General features: G+C 34.5%; 1 protein-coding gene across 3 annotated transcripts in view; it reads left to right on the top strand.

Moving 5' to 3' along the window:
* The window catches only part of BBS9 (Bardet-Biedl syndrome 9), a 285,582-nt gene that overhangs the window by 40,321 nt on the left and 222,242 nt on the right, over positions 1-23,019 (top strand). For all 3 annotated transcript variants that reach the window (XM_032707850.1, XM_032707763.1, XM_032707681.1), the window contains exons 10-14: positions 11,848-12,029; positions 15,272-15,348; positions 17,458-17,511; positions 19,963-20,065; positions 20,961-21,065. In XM_032707850.1, coding sequence (XP_032563741.1) covers positions 11,848-12,029; positions 15,272-15,348; positions 17,458-17,511; positions 19,963-20,065; positions 20,961-21,065 — 521 coding nt within the window. The remainder of the gene's footprint in view (positions 1-11,847; positions 12,030-15,271; positions 15,349-17,457; positions 17,512-19,962; positions 20,066-20,960; positions 21,066-23,019) is intronic.

Here is a 23,019-nt window from a genome sequence, read left to right as displayed (position 1 = left end):
GTGTGGGGAGCAAACTCATAGCATTGTTGTTCCTACACAAAGTCCCTATTAGCTGAAGCACCTCATATCAACGTCCTTTTTTCTGCTGGCAGGGATTTAAGCCTGTAAAGGCAAATGATCTGATAACTCCTCAACCAAAAGGTGGGTTATGTGTGTCAGAGTCATCTGACATAACTTGTTCATAAAGTAGCAGAAAGTCACTTCTAGAACAGTCATATTTGTTTTTCTGTCTGAATTATCCTGTCTCCATATGCTTGACCATAAGAGGTCCTTGGAGTAGATTAAAATACTTAGACAACTACTTTTCTATTTGTTTGACCCTAACTCATTTGGCAAAGCTGTTGCTAAGAGTATCATCGTACCATCTTTTAATGGCTGATTGATTGCACCAATTCTTTGTCCTGCTTGGCCTGAAACTAGAACATCATGTTCAGGTGCATTCAGTTTGAAGCAAAATAGGTTGTGTTGCAAGCCTCTGGGATGTTTTCTGTCACAATATGAAATGCCGGTGTGGGTGGAGTTAAAACACGTAGATAGAGTGTTATAGCTTGGATATAGTCTCAGGAAAGGGATTTCTGTTTTGGTCACTTCCAAGTCACAAAGCTGTTTTTGCAACAGGAAAGCATGAGGCCTTTAAATCAGGACCTTTTTTTTCCCTTCTGAATATTTTAAAAGTTCACTAGTCTCCATTTTACTACTTGGTTTTGTTTGTACGCAGTCTTCAAGTTATATCTGATAATCCTGTAAAGGCTAAAAGGTAGCGTGCCTTTTTTTCTTTTAAAGTGAAACAGACTGCAAACTTCCTCAAATACCCCTTCTTTTCAAGTCAGTGTTTCATGATGTCTCTAATTTTGATTCTTTGTGCTTTTGACTGTCCACCAAGAAATTAAGTCTGGTGATATCTGCATGGCAAAAAAGTGTTGGAAGTTCTAACAGGAAGCCAACCTCGAGGTTTAGGGCACATGTTGTGGGAAAGATACTTCCCTCTCTATTCTACTGGGGACTCTTACTACTTTAGGCACCAGTTTATCAGTGAACTTAATGTTTAAATAAATGAAGGATATTTTCCCCTTCAGCCACATTGGAATTTGATTAGTAATACCTAAAAAGAAAAAACTTTAGAGCCACTTGTAGTGCTTGTCTATAAGTAATTGGATGCCTTGCATATATGTTGCCTCTTGTTTTTAGGAGCTACATCTGAGAATCAGAATATAGTAACCACTATAGTACCATTATGTCTGTGAGAAGAAGGACTTTTCTTCATGGAAGAAAGATTCTTGAAGCAAATAACCCAGAAAATGATGAATATGCCTTGTAAAATGCAAAGTTACTTTTATTACAAGGGGTTGACAGGTATAGACAAGTTGGTGAAAGTAGCTAAAATATTTGCTTTCACTTTCATTTATTTGACAGGTAAATATCATTTTACTTGGTAATGGAAGAGCATGTTTTCTGAAGAGGAAATATAAAGAAGTCTGGAAAGGTTTTTTGTGCAGAAGTAATTTATTACCTTTATAGAATAAGAATTTCTGAGTTTCATAAAATATTAAGTTACCAGGACTCAACTTTTTAGCTTGAGTTAAGCTAGGTTTTCATTATTTGAGACGGGGAAAAGTTATTTTCTTTTTTAAACAAAAGTAAGTGTTGAAAATCCAGGAAATAAAGTAGACTTTATATGTTCAAATGACAAGTAGGGCTGCTTAGTAAGCTTTGTCCACACTTCAACTCTTTATGAACTTCAAATCTGCCTAGTCTGCTGAGGCTTATACTGAGGAATTATCCCATAAATATATAACAGGGTTCCACGTCTTTAGCACTGATTCTGCTTTGCTCAATTTGCTGTCAAAAAGCAGTTTCTTTATGTGAATTGCTAGCACTACAACTAACTATGGTATTTGAAATCTACTGAGGTAATTTTTTGTTGTTGCTTCTCCAAGTATGATCAGCCTATTATAACTGCCCATTTATCAACCATCAATTAAACCTAGAAAGCTATAGGCTATTGATGTTCATGTTTTGACTTATGCTGTTACATATTTGATTAAGGATTTATTGATTAATAAAATAATAATGTTATTATTTAGATGCCACTTTTCTTTTTTTCTTGCATGTTTTCTAATAAAAGCATGTGTAACATGCATAACAGATGAGTAGTGTAAAAAGATATGTACAGTGTTGTTTAGTAATTTCCAGCCTATTTTGCTCGAAGTAGTGATTTCGTGCTACCTATCTGACTTTTGTTTTGCCATCTTCTCCTACAGGCTTGTAACGTTCATTCTTTATAACCAGAGGTAACCACTTAAAGATAGTTACAGATCAAAGTGGGAAGGTTTTTTGTCTTGACAATCTGATGTGCCACCTTTGAAGTGTCAGTGTTATTGTTGGCCTTGGCTATTTGAGGACCATATGAAGACCAATGAATGCCTGCAGAAAAATTCCCACTGCTTTAACCCTGCGTTTAAAAGAATATCTGTGGAAGGGTTGTGTGGTTTTTATGACTTAGTAGCTTACTTTGTGCTGCAGTACTCTCCCCCATTAGTCTGCAGCTTAACTGCAAGACTGAGAAGTATTGCTCTGGTGACTCAGGAAAGTAGAGATTGTCCCTACACCACCTCTGGCACACTTTAAGCATAAGCCAAATTACATATGCTGCTGCACTTCAGGATTGCCTATCAGTTGCCATTTTGAAGGGGAACACACTACTGAAAGAGACATTAGTTGTGTTTATTGCATTTAAAACCAATCCCATCTTTACCCCAACACCAAACAGTAAAAAATGTTACAGTTACTGGAGCAAATGGAGAGAATCACTTTTTTGCCTTCTTGAAAAATGTTTAATACAATACTCCCTTTGGATTTTCTGATTTATTAGTATTTCATAATATTAGAATGATTGGTAAGAAATGTGTGGTTTGGATACTTCCTGGTCTAACGAGGTATAAAGTCCCTGCAGAGTGTTGTTCACTGATTTCATAGAACCAAGACCTGTGTGTATGAGTAATAGCTTAAGTCTGACATAGTTAACATGTTTGTAACTTCATGGCACTTTATCTGAATAAATTTATATATAAAGTCTCTGATTCAGCAACCTGTCTCCATAACGAAGAGAACATAATCTAGGCTTTAAATTCTTTGTTTTGACACAGATTAATTCCCAGATTTGAACTCATATGTGGTCCAACAGACTGATCAGTTTAATTTAAATGAGGTATGTGAATCAAAAGGTTGGAGTTCAGAATTCTGGTGTATAGCCATTGGTTGAAAATGTGCTTTATGAAGTTTTAGCTTCCAATATTTTTTAAAGAAAATTAAAATCTGTGATCAATTTGCAAGTGAGAAAATATTGGCTTGGTCCAAATATGAGCTTGAAATTAAAACTTAGTTTTCTGGCGCAGAATCACAGTACGTTGGGTGGTTGGATGAACGTACTTGGTGTAGCTGGGCTCTCCAAACAGTAGAAAGGCAACAGGAACTGAATTTAACTGGAAAAAATATGAAGAAATATTGTAGCTTAATTAAGTATATAAGGTGTAAAAGTGCGATCATATAGGGTAATAGTGGATTCAAAATAAAACCCCTCTCACTGAATTTTTTAGCTATCCAGATGCTTGAAAATACTTTGTTCTTCATTCCATCCCGTCTGTTATTCCTTATTATAACTGACGTCACCGCAGCTACCACAACTGTTAAAGAATCACCATATAAAAATGGGAAAACTTACATATAAAACCAGCAAAACTTAGCACTTATTACATAGTTTTATGGAAAGAAAACTGCAGGAATCAAACTTTATAGTTTGTTGAAAGATTTTCCCTTTCTGTATAGTAGTACTGTAATAGAAGCAATGCCAGTTATGACGCACAATACGAACTGTTCAGCTATATACATGTATATATATAAATTTTTATTTGAGTGTTCTGTAAGAATGTTGCTTGATCTGAGAAGAAATGGAGAGAATTCTAGAATCTTTCTACTTAAACATAATTTCATTTTAAAGAAATGTTTGTAAGGAAGAAAAATGTTTTTTGTCACTAATTTGCCACTTTGTCAAGAAATGGCAGTACAAAATACTACCCTCTTTAAAGGTCTTTTAAGGAGATAAATTTGATGTGTGCAGCTTAGCCACAAAATATGAATGTGATTGTATTTCTTTTACTTTAGTAGGATTCTGATCCTGCAAAAGACATAGATGTGCCAAATACCATGTCCAGTATATGCTGTGATTTGTGACTGGGCTTTCTAGCAAGTTAGCTTCAAATGATATTTACTGTATGATATTAAGCACATACCCATACTGTCAGTTCTTCTAGTTTTATTGCATGTCACTTATTTGCTTTTTGAAAAAGCCTACTTTTTACAGTCGTATGATTTTGTAAAGGTTTCAACTTACTTTAGAATAACTCTTAAAATATTCCTACCTTCATGGTTCTAGAGAAAGCTTTAAAAATGGAAATTCTCAAGAATAAGAAGGTAACTCTCCCTCTAGTATTTAAAGTCATATCCTTGCTTTTAAACAAATAGCATGTGTTTTTTTGGCTAACCCACAATTTCTCTGTGGCAGTTCATGTTGTTACAGAGTAGAATTTAACTGTATCAGATTCTGAACTCGCAGTGTTGGAGTTGGTAACTGAGCAGTAGGCTGGAGTTTATGGATGTATTGTGACACTTGCCCTAGCCATGGACATTTTGTTTCAAAAGCAGTTTTACGAAGAGTCTCAGGCTGTTGATTTTAAAGGTCTTGATTATTATGCTATTAACATGAAAGACATTTTTTCATACAAGGACCAGCACATAGGACATTTATGTTAAGCTATGGAGCTGAGAGCCACCTAGCAATACAAAGTGCTAGAGATGCTTTGAAAAAGCAGCTTTGCTCTTTGCGAGACAAGATGAGGGGACGGTGATAAGTATTGTTAAAATGGACAGTGTACATACTTTTTCCTTACTGAAATACTGGTGAATTTTGAAGCATGCAGGCAACTGTGAGGAGAAAGTTTTTTGAGTGTTTTGAAAGTTATGTAATTCTTCAAACCTTTCAGAATAAATCTGTGGTAAGACACATCATGGTTATTCCTGTTAACCTCTTTGTAATATGTGTTTAGTCTAAGTTTCCATGTGTACTGTCTAATACTATCTTGTATAAAGCCAACAGTTAAAAATAAGCTTTATGTAAAATGATAAACTTACTAGAGTGTAGATTTTATCAGCATAGCACATTACATGTCTTTATTTTGGAAGCAGAGATGCTAGGGAGCTTCTTCAGCTTGCCTGAAGTGACATGGACTCTAACCACTATCTTGAAGTGGGAGAAGAGAAGGTTTAGATGAAGAATAAACTTTTGAGGCCCTCCATATCTTATATTCACAATGCTGTAGCTGTTAGGATAGGCTTTGAGCCTTTGGAAGCTGCTATATACACATCTGCCAGTGATGGAGTTTGGCCAGGAAACAGACTTTAGACTTCAGGTGAAGGAAGTGCAAATGCAGAAATATGCTTTAAGAGTGAATAAAGCATGGGGATGTTTTATGTGTGTCACAGTTGGTCTTAATTTCTTTCTTATTTCTAACACTGATACTGTCACAAATGAAATCACAATGTAATTTCTCTTGTTTCTTATCATTTGGAGCTCTAACATAGAGGCTGCACTCTTATTTAAAGTAATCATATTTTCTTATCAGTCCTCACATTCATTTTCAATTCAGATAGTGCCGTTAAGTGTCTTAGATATGGAACTGTGATAATAAGAAATGCAATGTGGAAGTTTCGAACTTTTCCTTGAATATGTTATGCTTCAGTATGCTTTACAGTTTTTTGCTTTAAGCAACATGATGTATTTCTGGAGGCCTGTGTCATCTCTCTGAATATTCTGTTTTTATTCTACTTTGTGACAAATACTAATTTTAATTAAATGCTGCATTTCATATAACTGTCTATTTTAATTTTTAAATCAAACCTTACCTGCTCTTGAAATAATTTTGATTTTATATTGAAAACGACAAGAAACCAAGTTTGTTAATCCTTCAGATAAAAGTTCCTTTTACATGTAAGTCATAGCATGAGCTTAAATTGCATGTCTAGCCTGCCTGTTCTAGTGTTGTGTGTGTGTGTTCCATGCCTGGAGGAGCCAAGGTTACATTGTGCATAGAAGTCTGTCCCACTTCATGCATTGTTAAGTGCTAACTTGTTAAGATTCCCCCAGGTTTAAACTGTCAAGCTATTATACTAACCCTGTTAAAAACCCCAACACCTGCTTCATTTAGTGTGACGTGGTAGCCTTCGGGGCTCACCTGTGCGAAAGCTCTGCTGCCGGGCTTCCCCTCCCTTGCAAGCCGCCTTGGGTTGTCCTGCAGGTGGCAGTAGTGCTCTGGCAGAAAAGACCTCTGACCCAAACTCTCGTGGGTAGTGTTTGGTTTTAACTTGGCAGTAGAAGTAAAAAGAATTAATTTCCTTTTTTTATTTTTTTTTTTTTTATTTTTTTTTGTTTTGTTTCGTTTGGTGGAAGATGCTCCTTCTTATTTGGTTGCTAGATGTCATTTGGCCTTTTAGGCAAAGAATGTCTTTCAAAGAGATTCTACACAAGGAGAGCTACCCTAACTAAAGACTTGCCTGAATTTGTCCTGCAGTAAGGTGCTAACTAGTTTGTTGTTCTGCTGTGTGGTGTCACTATGTAAAGTTTCTGGTGAAGATGTCTTCACTTGCAAGAGGAGAGCAAAAGTACCTGTATAGGATCTGAAACGTGAAGAATTCTTCATTTAAAATGGTAACGCTAGCAAAATTCAGGTTTTACTCAGTTCTGAGTCTCCGCATCTAAGTGTTTGTAAGAGAGGATGGTTGACTTTTTCTAGTCATAGATTCTATTTTTTGATATTCTTTTCCACTGGTTATCAAGATGAAATTTTGCTGAATTTCCTTGTTCTTCTTACATGTACTTGATATTTTCTTTAACTAGATTTGTGTCAGTAATCTTAAAGTATCACGTGGAAGGGAAAGATGAAGCATGTTTTTCTGTAAAGCTACAGCACAAATTATTTACCACTTAATGATATTCAACATAATTACATATTATTATTTGAACACTATATTTATATTATATGCTTGTGTGCAGAGTGTGCAAAGCATGTTAAATACATAATATAAATAGACTCTTTGAGAGCAATTAAATTATCTGTTTTCATGTGTAATAGCAGAATGGGGAAGTCTTACACATAAAGCATTGCTTGTCAGGTAAGTTGAACCAAGATTTTTTTACACAGGAAGGCATTTCAAGGGAGCCTGAGGGTGCTCCACAGGTACAGAGAACCAACTACAAATCAATAGTAGCTGACATTGGGTCACACTGGATGTACTTTGAATATTTAGCTGTGGGTGTACTTTAGATTTTGGAGTGTGTGTTTAATAGGAGTAAGATGGGCCTTTTAATCCATTAGTTCATGTTAGAAAATTCTTACAGTTTATTACTCCTAGTCTGATCTTCCTTCAGCATTTTATCAAATGTTTCACACAGTTGCAGCTTAAAATGACATTGAAATGGAACTTGGAACAACTTTGGTTTTCAAAAGCACTAAACTAAAAAGTGCTATTGAGATATTCACTTGCATATAATTGCATCAAATGGTGATAAAATGAGGAGAAAAATGGTTCAAAATGCTTGGGCATGATGATGGAATTAGTTTCCTAATTTAGTAGTTTTTAAATAATATATTATCAATAAGGAACAGAAAGTAGTATTGCAGAGAGTCTTGTTTTCTAAAATGGTTCATATGAGTAATATCAATTAAGACTACTTCTGAAATTGAAGTTTTATAAGCTATTATAAATAATTGAAGCTGTAAATAGTGTCAATAACCATACCTTGTCCTAAGAGTTGACCAAGGCTTAGCTTGTATTATTCAAGTAGAATTCAGAATTACAGATTCTAAGTCAATTGTGTGAGCCATCAGTTTGGCATTATATAACTGGAAACATGCAAAGCATTTTAATTTCTTCAAGAGTTATATTGTGAGCAATTTGTTTAGTAAGAGAAGACCTACAAAAAACATATGCAATTATTATTACCCAGAATCCAATAAAAAATAGTTTTACAAATTATTACCATATGCGTGCAGGAGTTGCTTTGTACTGTACAGTTATTTTAGATATCGGAATAATTTTATACTTTTAAATTCCTCACTATTAAAGTGTCCCCTTAGATTTGCTATTACTTTGACTATTGTGTGATACATAGTAAAAGAAATAATTTACAATAAAAGAAATTTAACAAGTAATTGAAATTCCAGATTGTGTGCAAAATGAAGTAATGGTATTTGCAGGGATATTGTGGGAGTGCAGTAGCTGTGGGGAAACTACTATAAAACTGCTAAAAATGCTTCCCCTCCTCCTGCTGCCTTTAACAACTGTTATAAAAGACTGAGAAAATAAAGCAATCTTGAATGGCTGACAAACATTCCAACAGAGAAATTAATATATTATAAAAAAATACGTTATAACTGGTTGCCCATATTTTTCTTATTGTTTCTATTGATGTACAAATTCATGTACAGCTTTTAACAAGGAAAGATTACCGAAAAAGGCTTTTTTATATTTCTGTATGTTTCATATTGAACAATCTTCTTGAGACCCTGCAGAAGAGTAACTGAAGCAAAGGAAAAGTGTGATTTGTAACACTGTTTTCTTAAACCAATGCTTTTGTCTCTGAGATAGTGCAGACCTCAAGGGTGTCATGACTAATGGGAAAGTTGGTTGAAATGAGTTTATTTTAAGGTGGAGTTTCTGAATGTGCATTCTGTAATGCTGACATAAACTCAGAAGTTAAGGAAAGCGTATTTTATATTGGTAAATCACCTCATTGATTTAAGTTGATCTCTTATGATAGACTGAGGAGCTGCAGATGACTGCCAGCTTAAAGGTACATGGGAAGGCCTGTGTTTACAAACCACTTTTGAATGTATTATACCTTAGTAGTATATCATCAAAGATTTATTGCTAACGGTGTAGCTATATTTCTTCATGCCCTTATGATTTACACTCAGATGTCCTCATAGATCTTTCCTTATTAGATTAACAGATGCAAAACCTCAAGAAAGAAATTTTAAGATGGTCCAAAGCTTTTGCTGGAGAATTTTAGAAATCGTCTGGTTTTCAGATGTCAGTTTTCTTTCTTCAGCTGTAGAACAACCTCATGATGCAGTTTCTCTTGTTGTCCCCCTTTTTTTTTTTTTTTCAAAAAAAGAAAAAGAAAAAGTTATTATTTGCTGTAACTTAATAGCAAAGTGTGGGGCAGTGTCTTTGGTAGCATGGTAGCATCTTCCTCAACAATACCCAATTTTTAAAGACTTTGCTGCAACCATTTGCCATCTGGCAAATCCCCTTGCAAACATTTGGCAGGCATTAAAAAAGTCCCATACATTAGGTGTAATTTGCATACTTTACTAAGACTGTGTTGTGGTTCAAGTATTCACAATAATCTGTCCCCTAGCATTGTTCATATACAGAACTCAGGGCTAGCCCAACGTATTTGTTTCATGTGCCATCCAGAATTCTGTAAGTGTCGCACAGATGTGTGTTGTACAGAGCTTTTTGGACATAAGAAAACTAGGATGAGTGTAATTTCAACAACAGAGCAAAGAAGCCAGCTACAGTCGACAACAAATATTCAAGTAGCCAGAGGAACCAGGACTCATGTTTAGTTCCAGTTCCTCTTGAGAGTTTACAATTTGTCAGAAAGCCCCTTTGGGATGCAAGCCCCAAGCTTAAGGGTTGCAAATAGGCCATGGAGTTTGCAGAATGGCTGCTAACCCAAGTACTGGATGTGGAAGTTGAAAATCAGTGTTAAGTCTTCTACTTTCTTTTCTTAAAGCATTTGTTAGGGGAGTCTTGGCATCTCAGCCTTATGTGCTTACAAAAACAGCTTCCTGTTACAGTTTTGCAGGGAATGCTAATACACTTTAAAAGTTGCAGTGGTAGCTGGAAGCTTTTCTGTGGCCACAAGTAGTCCCAAAAGAAAAGATTTTTTTCTGTTTAAGATGAGCTTATATAGTAGATAAGGGAAACAGTGTGTTTGAGCCCTTTTAGGTGCCTTCTGTTCGAGAAGACAGTTCAGATTTGCATGTTTCACCTTTAGCAAAGAGCTAACTGGGGTTACCTGTTGTCCAAAAAAAGCTCACAAGCAGTTTCCATACATTCATAATTCAACAAGGAGATTTATTTTTTTCTTTCACTAAGTAAAAATTACTTTCTGTAGAAAGAGAAAGATCAAGTTTATCTACAGCAGCTATTTATTTGTATAGTGCCCAGTGGGGTCTTCGTTCCTGTATGCAGTTATAATGTAATTGTACAGAGTTCAGGTGATCTCAGTTACAGCGTATTTTTTCCAGGTTATTTGGCTGCAGTTGTGAAACCACCACCGGGATTGTGGCCTTAACATACTATAAATAGGCATTTTGGACAGTCCAATTGGACCACCAGTTGTCAAAATGAATCTGTGTCACCTGTTTGCTTTTGTAATAACTATTAACATGCAAATTTTGGAATGAGGTTTCCTATCTGGGTGTTCTGGAGCCATGCTACAAGACAGAGTAGGAAACCAGAGAATTCTATTTCTTTTATATAGCTACCTGGCTTTTGTTCTACATATATTTGATCTAGAGGAGGCACTTGAAAGGTATCTTACAAGTGTCAGTTAAAAGAATTTTTGTTTATTCTGTATAAATTATAGCTTGAACACTTATATAAATGCAGTATTTTTGCAGGAGTTTAATTAGTGGGATAGCGAATTAGGGTTTCTTATCCAAATCACTTTTTATATCTAAGAATTAAATTTGATTTATCTTTGACTCAAATACAACTGCCATATAAAACAAAGGCAGTTTCTACTGTAAGATGTTCTAAGTACGGAATAAGAGCTAATTACTGGCATAAATGTGTTATTTTGTGATTATGAAAATTAATGCTGGCTTTTAATTTAATTACAAATAAGCATTTTAAAAAATAAATTGAAAGTTAGCTTTCTCCTAACTTTTGCTGTTAACATCTGAGATAGTTTTTCTTTCCTGTCAGTTTGTCTTCTGTTTAGGAATAACTGTCAATGTAAGGAAAATGTTGGCAGTATTCCCTATTGTCTCATAGGTTGTTAAATACTTTCCTAAATCTTGCATTTGCACTGTACGGATCAGATAAACAAAATGAGTGAGATTTTTGTGGAAGCAATGAAGTACTGTTCCCTTGAGAGAAAAGAGACTATAGTGTAGCTAATAAAACACTCATTTGTATTGATTCAGAGGAGTGTAAGGGGAATGTTCTGGATCCATGTGGTTTCCTTTCTGAAAGATACTGCAGAGAACAGTCAGCCAGCATTTGAAGCCAGCACAGTAGCTGCAGTAGCAGCCAAAGAATTGTTTAAGGGAGCTATTGATACCATCAATGCCCTACTGCTGTCTTCACTGTGAGCATCTTCCATCCATTCCTGATTTCTTCTTACACATGCTTTCCCTTCCCTTCCTTTACTGGGTGTTCCACTCAGCAAATTCCTTTTCCCACATAGGTGACTACTGTCTGTTCAGCTTGGTTGTTCTGATTCTTTCTGCTACCTCTCCTGATTACAAAGATTCTGAGGTGTTTTAGCCGTCTAACACAAATTTGTTCTTAGGTGTGATTGCAGCAAGTGGGAGTAATGTTAATGAAGACATCTGAATTGAAGAATAAATATTGTTATTTTCTTTTGGTCAAGGGATATTGTTAAAAACAGGAAGTTCTATTGTATTTGGAGATGGCACAGTAGAAGCAGCATATTTTCGATGTTACTTCTGTGATTCTTCACAATTTCTTAGTGAGCCTTTTTTTTTTGTGCAGAGACTTGAAGGGTGTTATAGTCACTCTGACTGATGATGGGCATCTTCAGTGTTCATACCTTGGAACTGATCCTTCAATCTTCCAGGCTCCTAAGGTTGATGCTAGGGAAATAAACTATGAAGAAATGAATGCTGAAATGAAAGAGCTTCAAAAAATCATCAGGGACGCCACAAAAACACAAGGTATACTTTTTCCTTTTCTGTATTTTTATGTGCTTTTATCCACCTAACTTTCCTTTTAGCACTTTAAAATATTTTATTTTCAGACTTTAACCATAATTACATTTCTGTAGGAAATTTAATATTTAATAAAGTTGAGCTTTTAATAGAAAAGCATACACACAAAATCCTAGACTGTAAGGCTCTTGAATGCAGGGTTTTTCTTTGTATTTTCATAATGCCTGTTGAAACTTTTGAGAAGTTTACTTCAAGTTGCAGGTAATTCTCATTAGTGCAAGGGTTCAGAGAAAAAACTGACTACCCAAAGGCAAGAAAACTTGAAGAATTTCAACAGCCTGATATAATTAGGGTTCAGAGAAGCAAAAGTATTGCCAGATTCTGTTTTATTATTACAAATGGCTTTTTAAGTCATGAAATTAACAAAGAATTACTTTTTTTAAAGCAACTTTTCTGTTTCTATAATTTCTTTCAAAAGTGTATTTGAAGAACATAGTGAGAGATATCAATACCCAAATAACTGATCATAATAAATTTTGGAATTGACATACATTGCTAATAACTTGCATTGATTTTATTGAAGTAAGGGCACATAATTTCTACAGATCTTCGAAGCTTGTGTTTTCATAAACGTGAAACATGAGTTTTTAAACTGTGTATGTGACTTGTACAGTGAATTGGAAGCATGTGATTTTACAGGAAACTATGGGAAAATCTTAGACGAATAGAAAGAACAAATTTTCCTGATGATAGTGAACATGTTCTTAAAATGCATAAAAGAAATAGTCATTGCTTTCTATGTGAAAAAGAGTGAAAAAGCTCACAATTGAAATTCCTAGAAAATAAGAAGTTCTTTATCTGCAGTCACAAGTTTGATTCGACAACTCAAAGATTTCTATATTTTGTAATTACATATAACTTCATCCATTATTGTGATAGACTAATATCAGGTTTTTAATTTTCCAAATCCACAAATGTTTTATATAAGCATATAGATGTGGATAAATTCCACTGATTTTTACCACAGCTCTTCTTTATAAGTATTAGACAATTTTTTCTGGCTATCATATCCAAAGGAAAGAAAAGTATGAAGGAAGGAACAAATCCATTTGAAGTGAATCAACTTCCACTTGTTAGTTTTAACGTATTATGTGGAAGATGGAGAGAGAGAAAGGAACTGTAACTACAGTTTTTAAATATTGTAATAACTGTCACAGTATGATTGACAAGTTTACTTTGAATATTGTTGATCTTTTCACCATTCTCTTTTCCTCTTAATTTTCTTCCTCAGTATGTCTAATCTGGTCTAAGTGCTGTTTTCAGATGAGTTTTTATAAATGTTCTTTCCATTGTGGAGAGATGCTCTAATGGTGTGTTTGGCTTTAACTGGATGTACAACTTGTAAGAGAACCTTTTTTTACAACAAAACATTTTATTTATGATGAATGCCAGTCAGTTTTCGATGTTTTGGGCTTTTCACATTTTGACTTTTTTCTGAAAACTTTAGCTTGAACCTTGATTGCCATTAAGTTACTCCTGAACATGACCTTTAAAATGAGCTGTTAACTTTTTTGTCTTTTGAATTCATGCTTGTGCAGTAAGAGCTTGTGTTGTTTTGAAAATATCTAACCTTATATGGAAATAATTTTTCTTTGTTTCATTTTGACTTTCAAACGTGGAAGGTATTTAGAATTAGGTCATCATATTAAAAAAACCCTTACTTATTTCCATAAATGTCTTGTATTTCTGTCCAGTGCTGACCATTAAACTGTTGAACTTAAGCTGTTTTATACATTTTGAAGTATAAGGATTTACATTATAAACTGATGAAATATTTTAAAATCTTAACTGTTTTACTGACTTAAATCTAATATTACTTGCATCAGTCTGGATGACATAAGTGATTAAACATACGTGTTTTGGCTCAGTTTAGTAGTAACAAAAAGCTGGTACTTATATGTAAACTTTGTTCGTGATCTCAGTCCTACTTCTAATAGAAAAATATCTGTATGACAGAAGTTGCATCATAGTTTACTTGAAGAAACAACCTGAAGAGAAATAATTTAGAAGGGATAGAAAAGAATGGATTGGGCTGATCTATGTGTAGTTGGGAGAACCAGTTCTTTTTAATTGTGGCTGTATGAAACAGGCTTATACTTCTTTTGTAGGTGGTATTGGAGAAACCTGTTTTGCCTTTGCTTTTCTTCCTTGTGGCAAAGAGAGGCATTTTTCTCTGAGCACAAGGACATGAAAACTTATTTTCTGTCTTCATCAAAATCTTTTCCCTAGACCCTCTTGTTAGAACGAGATGTGTGCTGTCTACTAGTTCTGGGTCATTTTCAGGACCTTCTGTGTGACAAAATTCTTTCAGCTTTCTGAATGTGCTCATGCTCTCAATTATTCAATTAGTACGTTAATTTCCCCTTTACATCAAGTTTTTACTGGTTGTTACTTTAGAAACTATACATTTGCTGTTTGGATTTTTCATTTTCCAATACATTTAGTCTTAAAAAATAAAAGTTCTTTTCAGAAAAATGCAAATACCCTAGAGCTGGGCTTCTGGACTCTTAAGTAAGAGGAGGTTATATAATTCCTCATGGTATTTAAACTTTTAATTTTTACAACTTTTTTTTACATATATGAATCTGTGTAAGCTTTTATATCATGGATATAAATAAGTTCATACCTTTCCTTGCTTTGTACGTTGACAGTACTGGAAATCATCTGGTAACATATTGTAACCAATAAAACTTTCATATACTTCTTATGCAGAGGAATTGTGTAAGATTTGACCATTAGACACAGAATTTTTCTGTGTCTAGCATATTCATTATCAAATTATTTAGAGGAAAGTGCCATGAGGCATATGGTGTGTTGTTTTGGAGGTAGTTCTTTATTACTGGTGTATTACCATATGCATGTGAGGACAAAAGTTTAAAAATATCTTATGGCCTCTGAAGATAATGGATGTTAGGTGTAAAACCTTGTTACAGAATGCATCTAAGTCCTTTTTTGTACATAAATTAGAAATCCAAAATGACAGCCAGGTTTAGGTTTTTAGAAATCTAATAAAATTGGGAAGCTTCTTTGGAAACATCAAAAATCATACGCATTGCTATTTTTTCTTTTCAAATTTGTATTCAAATTTGTGAATTTGAAACTTGATGCTGTTGAAATTGTATTAGTTTTAGAAATGTAGCTGCATGTTTGTTAAAGAAGAGCTGCTTTGCTTTTTCTTTTTCTTTCAGATATTTTACCTGAATCTGAAAAACAGAGAGATCTAACTGTCACAGCAGAAGTTTCACCTGATTTGGATGCAGAATCTGTATGTACCTGTATGAAAAGGGAATTACTCTAAAAATATAAGTTTCACACGTGAATAAATGAGGATTGATCATGGATAGTGATTACTATATATTTTTATTTGTGGGACTGAGCTGCATAGCCCTTAGTTTTTCCTCAATTAGAAGATGCTTTTATTAAAGATTTTAACTAGAATTTATTAAAATTATTTATTATCTTCTGTCTTGGGACCATTTGATTCTTGGCTAAGCAAATGTAAGTGAATAAGAACTTAGGATGTGGAATAACTTTGGGGTGAGAAGTTGTACTGGTGAGCAGTTTAACAGTAGAAGTGTCATCCTTAGGTCTTTGAAAGATAAGATACTCAAACCACTCAGTTGCATTATAAGAAATAACCTTTCTCTGGCAAGCCATTTTTCAATATTCTCTGGTGTTGCAGCCTAATTAATTTATTCATATTGTGTATATATAAGGATCTTACAAAAAATTATTCAAATTAAGATTCAGGAGAGTTTATACTGTCTCTTAAAACTTCAACATTTCAGAACATATTTGTTGCACTAGAACATCTGTAATGAGCCATTTCTGGCCACTAATTTGTGCAAAACTGATTTTCCTGGGCTGCTTGCTGTTTAAAAAATACAGAAGAATATTATTCTCTGATAAAGGGACTTTGTAATGTGTGCTAGTCTCCTTGGCTAGCTGCAATAATCTGCTTGCAACACTTAGAACTGTTAGGTACATAGAATGTTCTAAGGCTGCTGTACTCATTTGCTCAACCTTCCAGATGCAATTGGTCTGTGTCATATATAAGTAACTCATGATATAAATCAAACCACACCTTTGAATCTGTATTTCCTAAGGCTGCCCATATATCTTAGTTTGCTGTGTGGTTGGCTTTTCTGTATGTTTTTTCAGTCGACATCTAGAAAGGAAAAATCTGATAAGATACTTCAAGGGGAAAGATCAATAAACAAATGTAGGAACAATTTTAGGGCTTCTACAGTGACCTTGGAAATCACAGGCTTTCAGATGCTACTTCTGCACTTGTAAAAAGATTGAAATTACAGTGTGTGTGGTAAGAGCAAAGAGGATATAGATGTATTAAAACTGACTGGAGGACCAGTCTGGCTATTTAACACCACCTCCTGTGTATGGCCTCTGATCCAGGAAGTCCAGATAATTTCTGAGACTTGAATATACTAAGAGTCCATCTCTTTACACCTCTGCTATTGCTTGAGGATCAACCACTGGTCACCAGAGATAGTGAGCATGGCAAACCAATATGAACATAGATGTCTTTTTTTAACTGGAAAAGGTACTTGATGTACAAATAAAAGTCCTAATTCTAGAACCCAGAGAACCTACCAGCTTCTTGACTTTTTAGGAACTTTGCAGATGTGGACCTTATACTGTTTTTAATTTACTCTTTTATAATGAGAAGTTATAAGGTCAAATCAGTAATTTGGTATAGCGATATGTTTCTTTATAATAGTTTACACAGGAACATTTTCATTAACTGTAGCGACTGACCTGTTTCAAAATGAAATATAAGCATAAAATAAAATTAAAATATACTGCAAGGTCAAGATGAATTTTGAAGTAGATGGAATTGCCTGTTGAAATAGAAATTAGCAGGAGTATTAAAGTGCCTACTATAATTTTCTTTTAAAGTTTAAGGTATATTTCAACTATAAGATAGTGTGTGATGATTTTATAGGATGTACTATGGTGTGTATGTAATATATTGGCAGATTGGAAGTCACCTTTCCCTACTGAATAGCAGAAGGTATTTCCAGAATTTGAATAAATATACAGTGGAAAGTAGTGTGCCAAACAAAACAGTTTCAAATATTCATATTTACATCAGAGTGTATTAGTTTCTTATGTACACCACATTCATGACCTTTTGCTATCCTTTTTGCAGGCAATTTCAAACAGAGACTTTACATTTTCAGAAAGAACTCAGAAATGTATTCTGTGTATGTTAATCTGTCATAGGAATGACAAGTCCTTTAATCTTAATTCTGTGTTTACCAAGTTGATGGTAGGAAAGTAATATTGCATTCATTGTGTTCACTCATTCATGTGGAACATTGAATTTACTCTGTTTTCGTCTTTTTCTTCACAGCAAGCCTTTGAGAGTGAAGTAAAAGCAGAGGCAGTACCATCAGTCACAGTAAAGGTACTGTGCCTAACTCAAACAGTAGCATTCAAATAGTGGTGGCAAATTGTAAAAAAATGTCTCTTTCTGTGTATTTCACTAAGAACATGAAAATGTGTAAAATTTGAAATGCAATAAAGGCTCAGTGTTTTTCCTCCTTAGTATGACACAAGGTGTCATTATAGGAAGCCTTCTGCTAAAGTCAAAAAGTGATTGCAGTTTTATTTTTGATAAGTAAGAGGAGACAAGAACATTATTAGCATGCAATGAAGTAGTTTTTGAAGTCGTGAGAATAATTTTGCAACACCTTTCGAAGGCAATAAATGTTTCATTACTCAAATGAGAGGTTTATCCTCTTCAGCTGCCTTTTTAGTCATCAATAAACAAAAAATAGACTTTCTTTTGTAAAAAAACTTTCATAGCTTTTGCTCTTGGAAAAAAAAATAGTAGGAAAATCTAATTAGAAGATTGATGTTATTGCACTCCTCCATGAGATTTGGTACCTGTAACTGATTCTAAAGAAAGTGTGAGAGTGTGTGTGTATGCAAATGTAGTTTTTCCTCAGTATTGCCTGAAAAGGATCATGATTTTTATTTCAGAGTTTAAGAGGATCTTCTAAGAATATCAAGGAAACCTCATTTTTGAGAACATTTCAAGTTCTCCTCTTGGTCTTGAGTGAAAAGTTCAGAGGGTAACTGGACTGTTTGAACCAGATTCCCTTAGACTAGTGTTTAGTCGTACTTGGTCCAACAAATTTCTCTGCATTTTTAAATGCTAAAACAATATGGGATAAAGTCATAATTCTGATAAAGTCTTGATAGTTTTGCTCAAAGAAATTCAGATGAATGGCATTGGACTTTGGACCAGGCTGTTTGAGACTATAAGGCTATGTTAAAATATGTAATATAAATTTAAATTACCTCAAGACAGGTGTGAATTTATCAGCTTTTAGTTTACATTGGTGCCAATGTGAGTTATTACAGTGGAAATCATTGTGTTTATAATTGCCAAATTAAATTCTTGGGGAGTGGTTATGATTTCAGTACTAGGAACACAGGTAATTCCCATTGCCTTCCTCTATCTACTCATTATTGCTATTGTAAGAACCAAGGTAAACCGTGTTTAAAATGAGCATGGATGTGTTTATATGTTTAATAAGCTTTTTAATGAGAAGACATTGTAATTAATTCCACTTTCTCTTTTCTTGTTTATGTATCTCATACCTTTTAGTGAAACAACAATAGTAAATGAAGGAGTTACCATGCACTCAGTTCTTTCTAGAATCTTTTTTTCCTGTCATAAGTTCCTTTAACTGATCATGTCTCCATTTCTTTGAGAAATGCACCACAGTAGTATTTGTCAGAAACTTTAATTGTCACTGTCCTGATTACTTATTCTGAAGAGCGCAGTCTCATGTCTGCATGTTTTTAACTCACTTAATTGGCATAATATCTTCATTGATTCCATCGACATTGTTCATGTTATTGAGATTCTGGGTTCATAAAATGGGTGAAGTTTACCTGACGTATGTACAGAGGTAGATGTTATTCTTCCTTGCTAGCATTATAGCGATGGATAATTTGGGAGCCTGTTTGCAACTCAAATGTACTGTGAAGCATAAATCAATGATGATGTTAATTATGTTAAAGTAGGCAAAGTTCCTAACACTTTAGTAATTTTATAACTAATAATATTTTTCTACACTGATTTATCCTGGATGTAATGAGCTCCTTTGTAGACCAGCAATACAAAACAGATGATATTAGATATGTGGTCCATGTCTATGCAAACCATATTCAGATCTCAGTCACCACTATACTTCCATTTTAGATACGAGTTAACTACATTCTTTTGATACCCATTAGTTTTGTAGCAGAGTAACTGCATACAATAGAAGCAGCGAGAGCCACTCCAAATTTATGTTTAGGTCAGCTCTCATAATCTGGAGTTTTTATTGTTCTGAGTATTTTGATTGTCTTATTTTGTTTGCATTAAAAAAGTCAAATAAGAATCTGAAGTTATTCAGAAGACTATGCATTGCTCTTTGCAGTTAAAGAAAGGAATTTATTTGGTTAGCTTAGATTTTATTATTTTTGGGTTTTTTCGCTTTAGTCACCTAAAAGATTCAACATTTTATTTTTGTTTACATTAGAATGAATGCACATGACCACTTGCAAAATATTGACATTTTAATTACCACTTAAGCATTGGTTTGTCTTGGGTTAAAATTACAAAAAAATGAGAAATTCCCTCAGGTTTTTTTAACCTTACAAGTTACTACATTTCTTTTTTGGTCGTAAGTAAATAAAAACTGTGAAAGGTTTGAAGTTGAAATTTTAAGTTCTGAAACATTGTTGCTGAATTGGTCTTTGCAAATTTTTTATATCTTTTTGTTGGTTGTGTCTTTTTTCCTGCTGTACAGAGATAAATTTGTTTTTTCCCTTAAATACTTCTTTGTGTCACTTGATTTAGATAACAGTACAGAGCAGAGTGGCTGCGCAGAAGCCGAGCCTGGCAGTCTGTGTGCAAGCTCCGTTAGCAGTGACCTGTGACCAGTTCGTCTTTGATGATTTAGGTAAATTATTATAGTACCATTACAGTATCTGAGGATATTGGAAAGGTGTAGTCCAGCTTCCATCAAATGCATTGTTGCACTCCACGTCTTCTAGATACTGCTTAGTGGAGGAAGATGGAGTAGAAAGGAATGGAGTTGCTCTGTCGGTTGATATGATGGGTGGTGGGTGAGGAGAGGTGGGGTGGCAGCTTTATGATGGAGGCAAAAAAAAATAGTCAGTTATTCTGTAATACTTCTGCTGGGGTATTTTTTTTTGCTGATAATTCTGTCTATGTAGAAATGGCAGTATTGAGCTACAGGCAGGGACAGAAAGTTTGTGTGCTGGTGGACAGTCTAGCATATGTTCTCAGCTTAACATCAACTGTTTAAGGATTGTAGCCTTTTTCTAACTTTGTTGATGAGACTGCAGGTGGAATTGCCTTGAAGACTATGTGGAGCTCAAGATCAGACAAGTGTGCCTGCTGTTTCAGTTGTGACTACAGACCATTTCTGCTCTGAAATGTACAGTAATGGTCCCTCCATTGAAACAGGGCTTTATTGACTGCTATTCTCATCTGAAAGGACAGTTCTTATGTTTCCTCAACATGTGGCAGGAGTGATGACTGATGGCTTTGTAAAATATTAAAATCATAACATAAAACTGCATCTGTTTTTATATTCTCCATATTCAGTGTGCTGAATTGTTTTATTGGTTATGCTTCAAGATAGCTGGAGGCCCTAGTTTGCCTTTTACAAATTAAAGATTTTTTTAAAAAAGCACATACCGTGATTTGATGAAGGTGAACTAATGGAAACAACTACCATAGTTGAGCAGAATAATTCCCAAACTGCTAGGAAATTCGTTGTGTTCATTTGGATGCTCCTATTACTTGATTTAATTTTGTGTTGTTTTTAGAACCAGATTCATCTGAAACTGTGGTCCTGTCTGTCTTTTTGAAGGGGAATTGTACTCCGTCAGAACTAGAAGGAAATTGCATGGTTTCATATAATATACCAACAGGTAAGCCACTGGAGATTTCAAATTGATTTACTTTTTTGAGGCCTTTTTCCTCACATATTTCTTATAAATTTTCTTTTGAAATATATTGAAGACAGTAGTAATTAAAGAAATAATGCTTATCTAGTCTTCAGTTTTAGTTAATATTTTATGTTGCATCAAGTTATGTAATTGGCCTTACAGAGGTAAAGTCATAAGCTTATTGCTTGTGAAACAGCTGTGCCAGCTTTCCCATCTTGTCCTATCAATTTGCTTCTGTTCTGCTCTTTAAGGGACCACCTCTTGGAGTGAGAAGTTGGTTACGCCTTTATGACTATTCAGCCTTCTGGTCTGCTGACAAATGTGATGAAAACTACCTCCCCACAGAGGAGGAGATTTGAATAAGCGTTAGGAGTGATTATTCATCACTTCCTTTTTAACAGATGAACATATTCATTCTAAACAAATAAACTAACCCAAAGGATAGAAACCAAGTTGTTATTTTGTAATGCCCTAATGACCCTAGTGATGGAATATGTAACTTTTTCCTGATATCCGTAACTGATTAGCTTAGTTTTCTACACACAGCTTTGTGAATATGTCAGGCTACTAAGAAACTATCTTTGGGAGGGCTTCCATGTTAAGTTAAATGCTGCATAAACCAGTTAAAGCTGTCAGTTCTTCACTTCTCATTGCTTGACTTCGCTCCCGCGCCTCCTCCTCTGTTGTTCTTACGCAATCAACAGTTGTTTCTCAGCCAGATTTGCTGATTTACTTCACTGTGCAAAGACAGAGCTATGCCAGCAAAAACGGAGTAGATTGACATGAAAGACTTATAAGTTAATGTAGGGCTTCTGTGAAGGGTGGTAGTCTTGAGTACCTTATCCAATATAGACACTTTTATGTAAGCATTTCCTTCACATCACTTCACACGTGAAACATTGTGTTTATGGTGATAGTCTAGGCTGTGCTATGACTGAAATGTTTCTTTCTAGACAAAATTGGAACTCATGCTTTTAAAGAACTTGATCTTACCCTCTTTAGACATGGCTTGCAGATATGTGCGGAGGGTGGGAGGGAAAGGATACTCCTCCTTCTTGAGAACCTGCACGAACAGCTTGTACAACTTTAGTCCCTCTGTAATGTGATTCTGACTTCATATTCCTTGTGAATGAGATGCTGCACATTTGTAACTATCTAAATTAGTGTTGTGGATTAGACAGGTTTTGTGGGATCACTGTACAGGTGACTTATCAGTGTCTTGGATCCTCTGATTTCGAAAACTTGCTTTTTGTTTTGCTGGTCTTGTTTCTGTGATTTTGCTTTGGAAGACCAGCAAATGAATGTTTTATTTCTTTCAGGTAATACTAGTTAAACGTACGCTTATATTTTAGTTGTTAGGTTGGATTTGGCAATTCTTTTGGTTAGGGGAGTAAAGAAATCTTACATCTTAAGTATGTTTCATGGTTTATATGTGATTAAAAAAAAGAACAAGCACACATGACATCTAACAGAATTAGGCAACTGAAGAAGAAATTTTAAAAACTTACCTTTGATAGTCGAATTTTGAAGACTTTTAATTAAAGGAACATAATTAAGATCTGCTAAATTTTAGGATATTTATTTACACTATTAAACTATGATAATTCAATTACATATAAATACTAGTGTCGCTTGGCAGACTAATCCTTAAGTGTAATATACTAGTAAATAAAAATTAAGTGCCTTTGTGACTTCATTTTATCTGAACAGAGCCTTTTTCCTCTTTTGTTTTTTTTAAGATATCCATGTCTGTGACCAAATCAGTCTTCAGTCTATCTCTGGGATTCATCCAGCTGAAGTTTAATGAGTCAATCAGTTGGATGGGGTTGCACTACTGATGAATGTGGTCTCATGTCTGGTTTTTGGCTAGTATCATATCTTTATGTATTGTCTACTTAACAAATGTGTCTTAAGTTCTTAAAAACCTGTTACTGCA

Source organism: Chiroxiphia lanceolata, chromosome 1, assembly GCF_009829145.1.
Source record: "Chiroxiphia lanceolata isolate bChiLan1 chromosome 1, bChiLan1.pri, whole genome shotgun sequence".
Classification (NCBI taxonomy): Eukaryota; Metazoa; Chordata; class Aves; order Passeriformes; family Pipridae; genus Chiroxiphia; species Chiroxiphia lanceolata.
The sequence above is the reverse complement of the archived record's forward strand: the minus strand, read 5'-3'. Positions and strand labels throughout refer to the sequence as shown.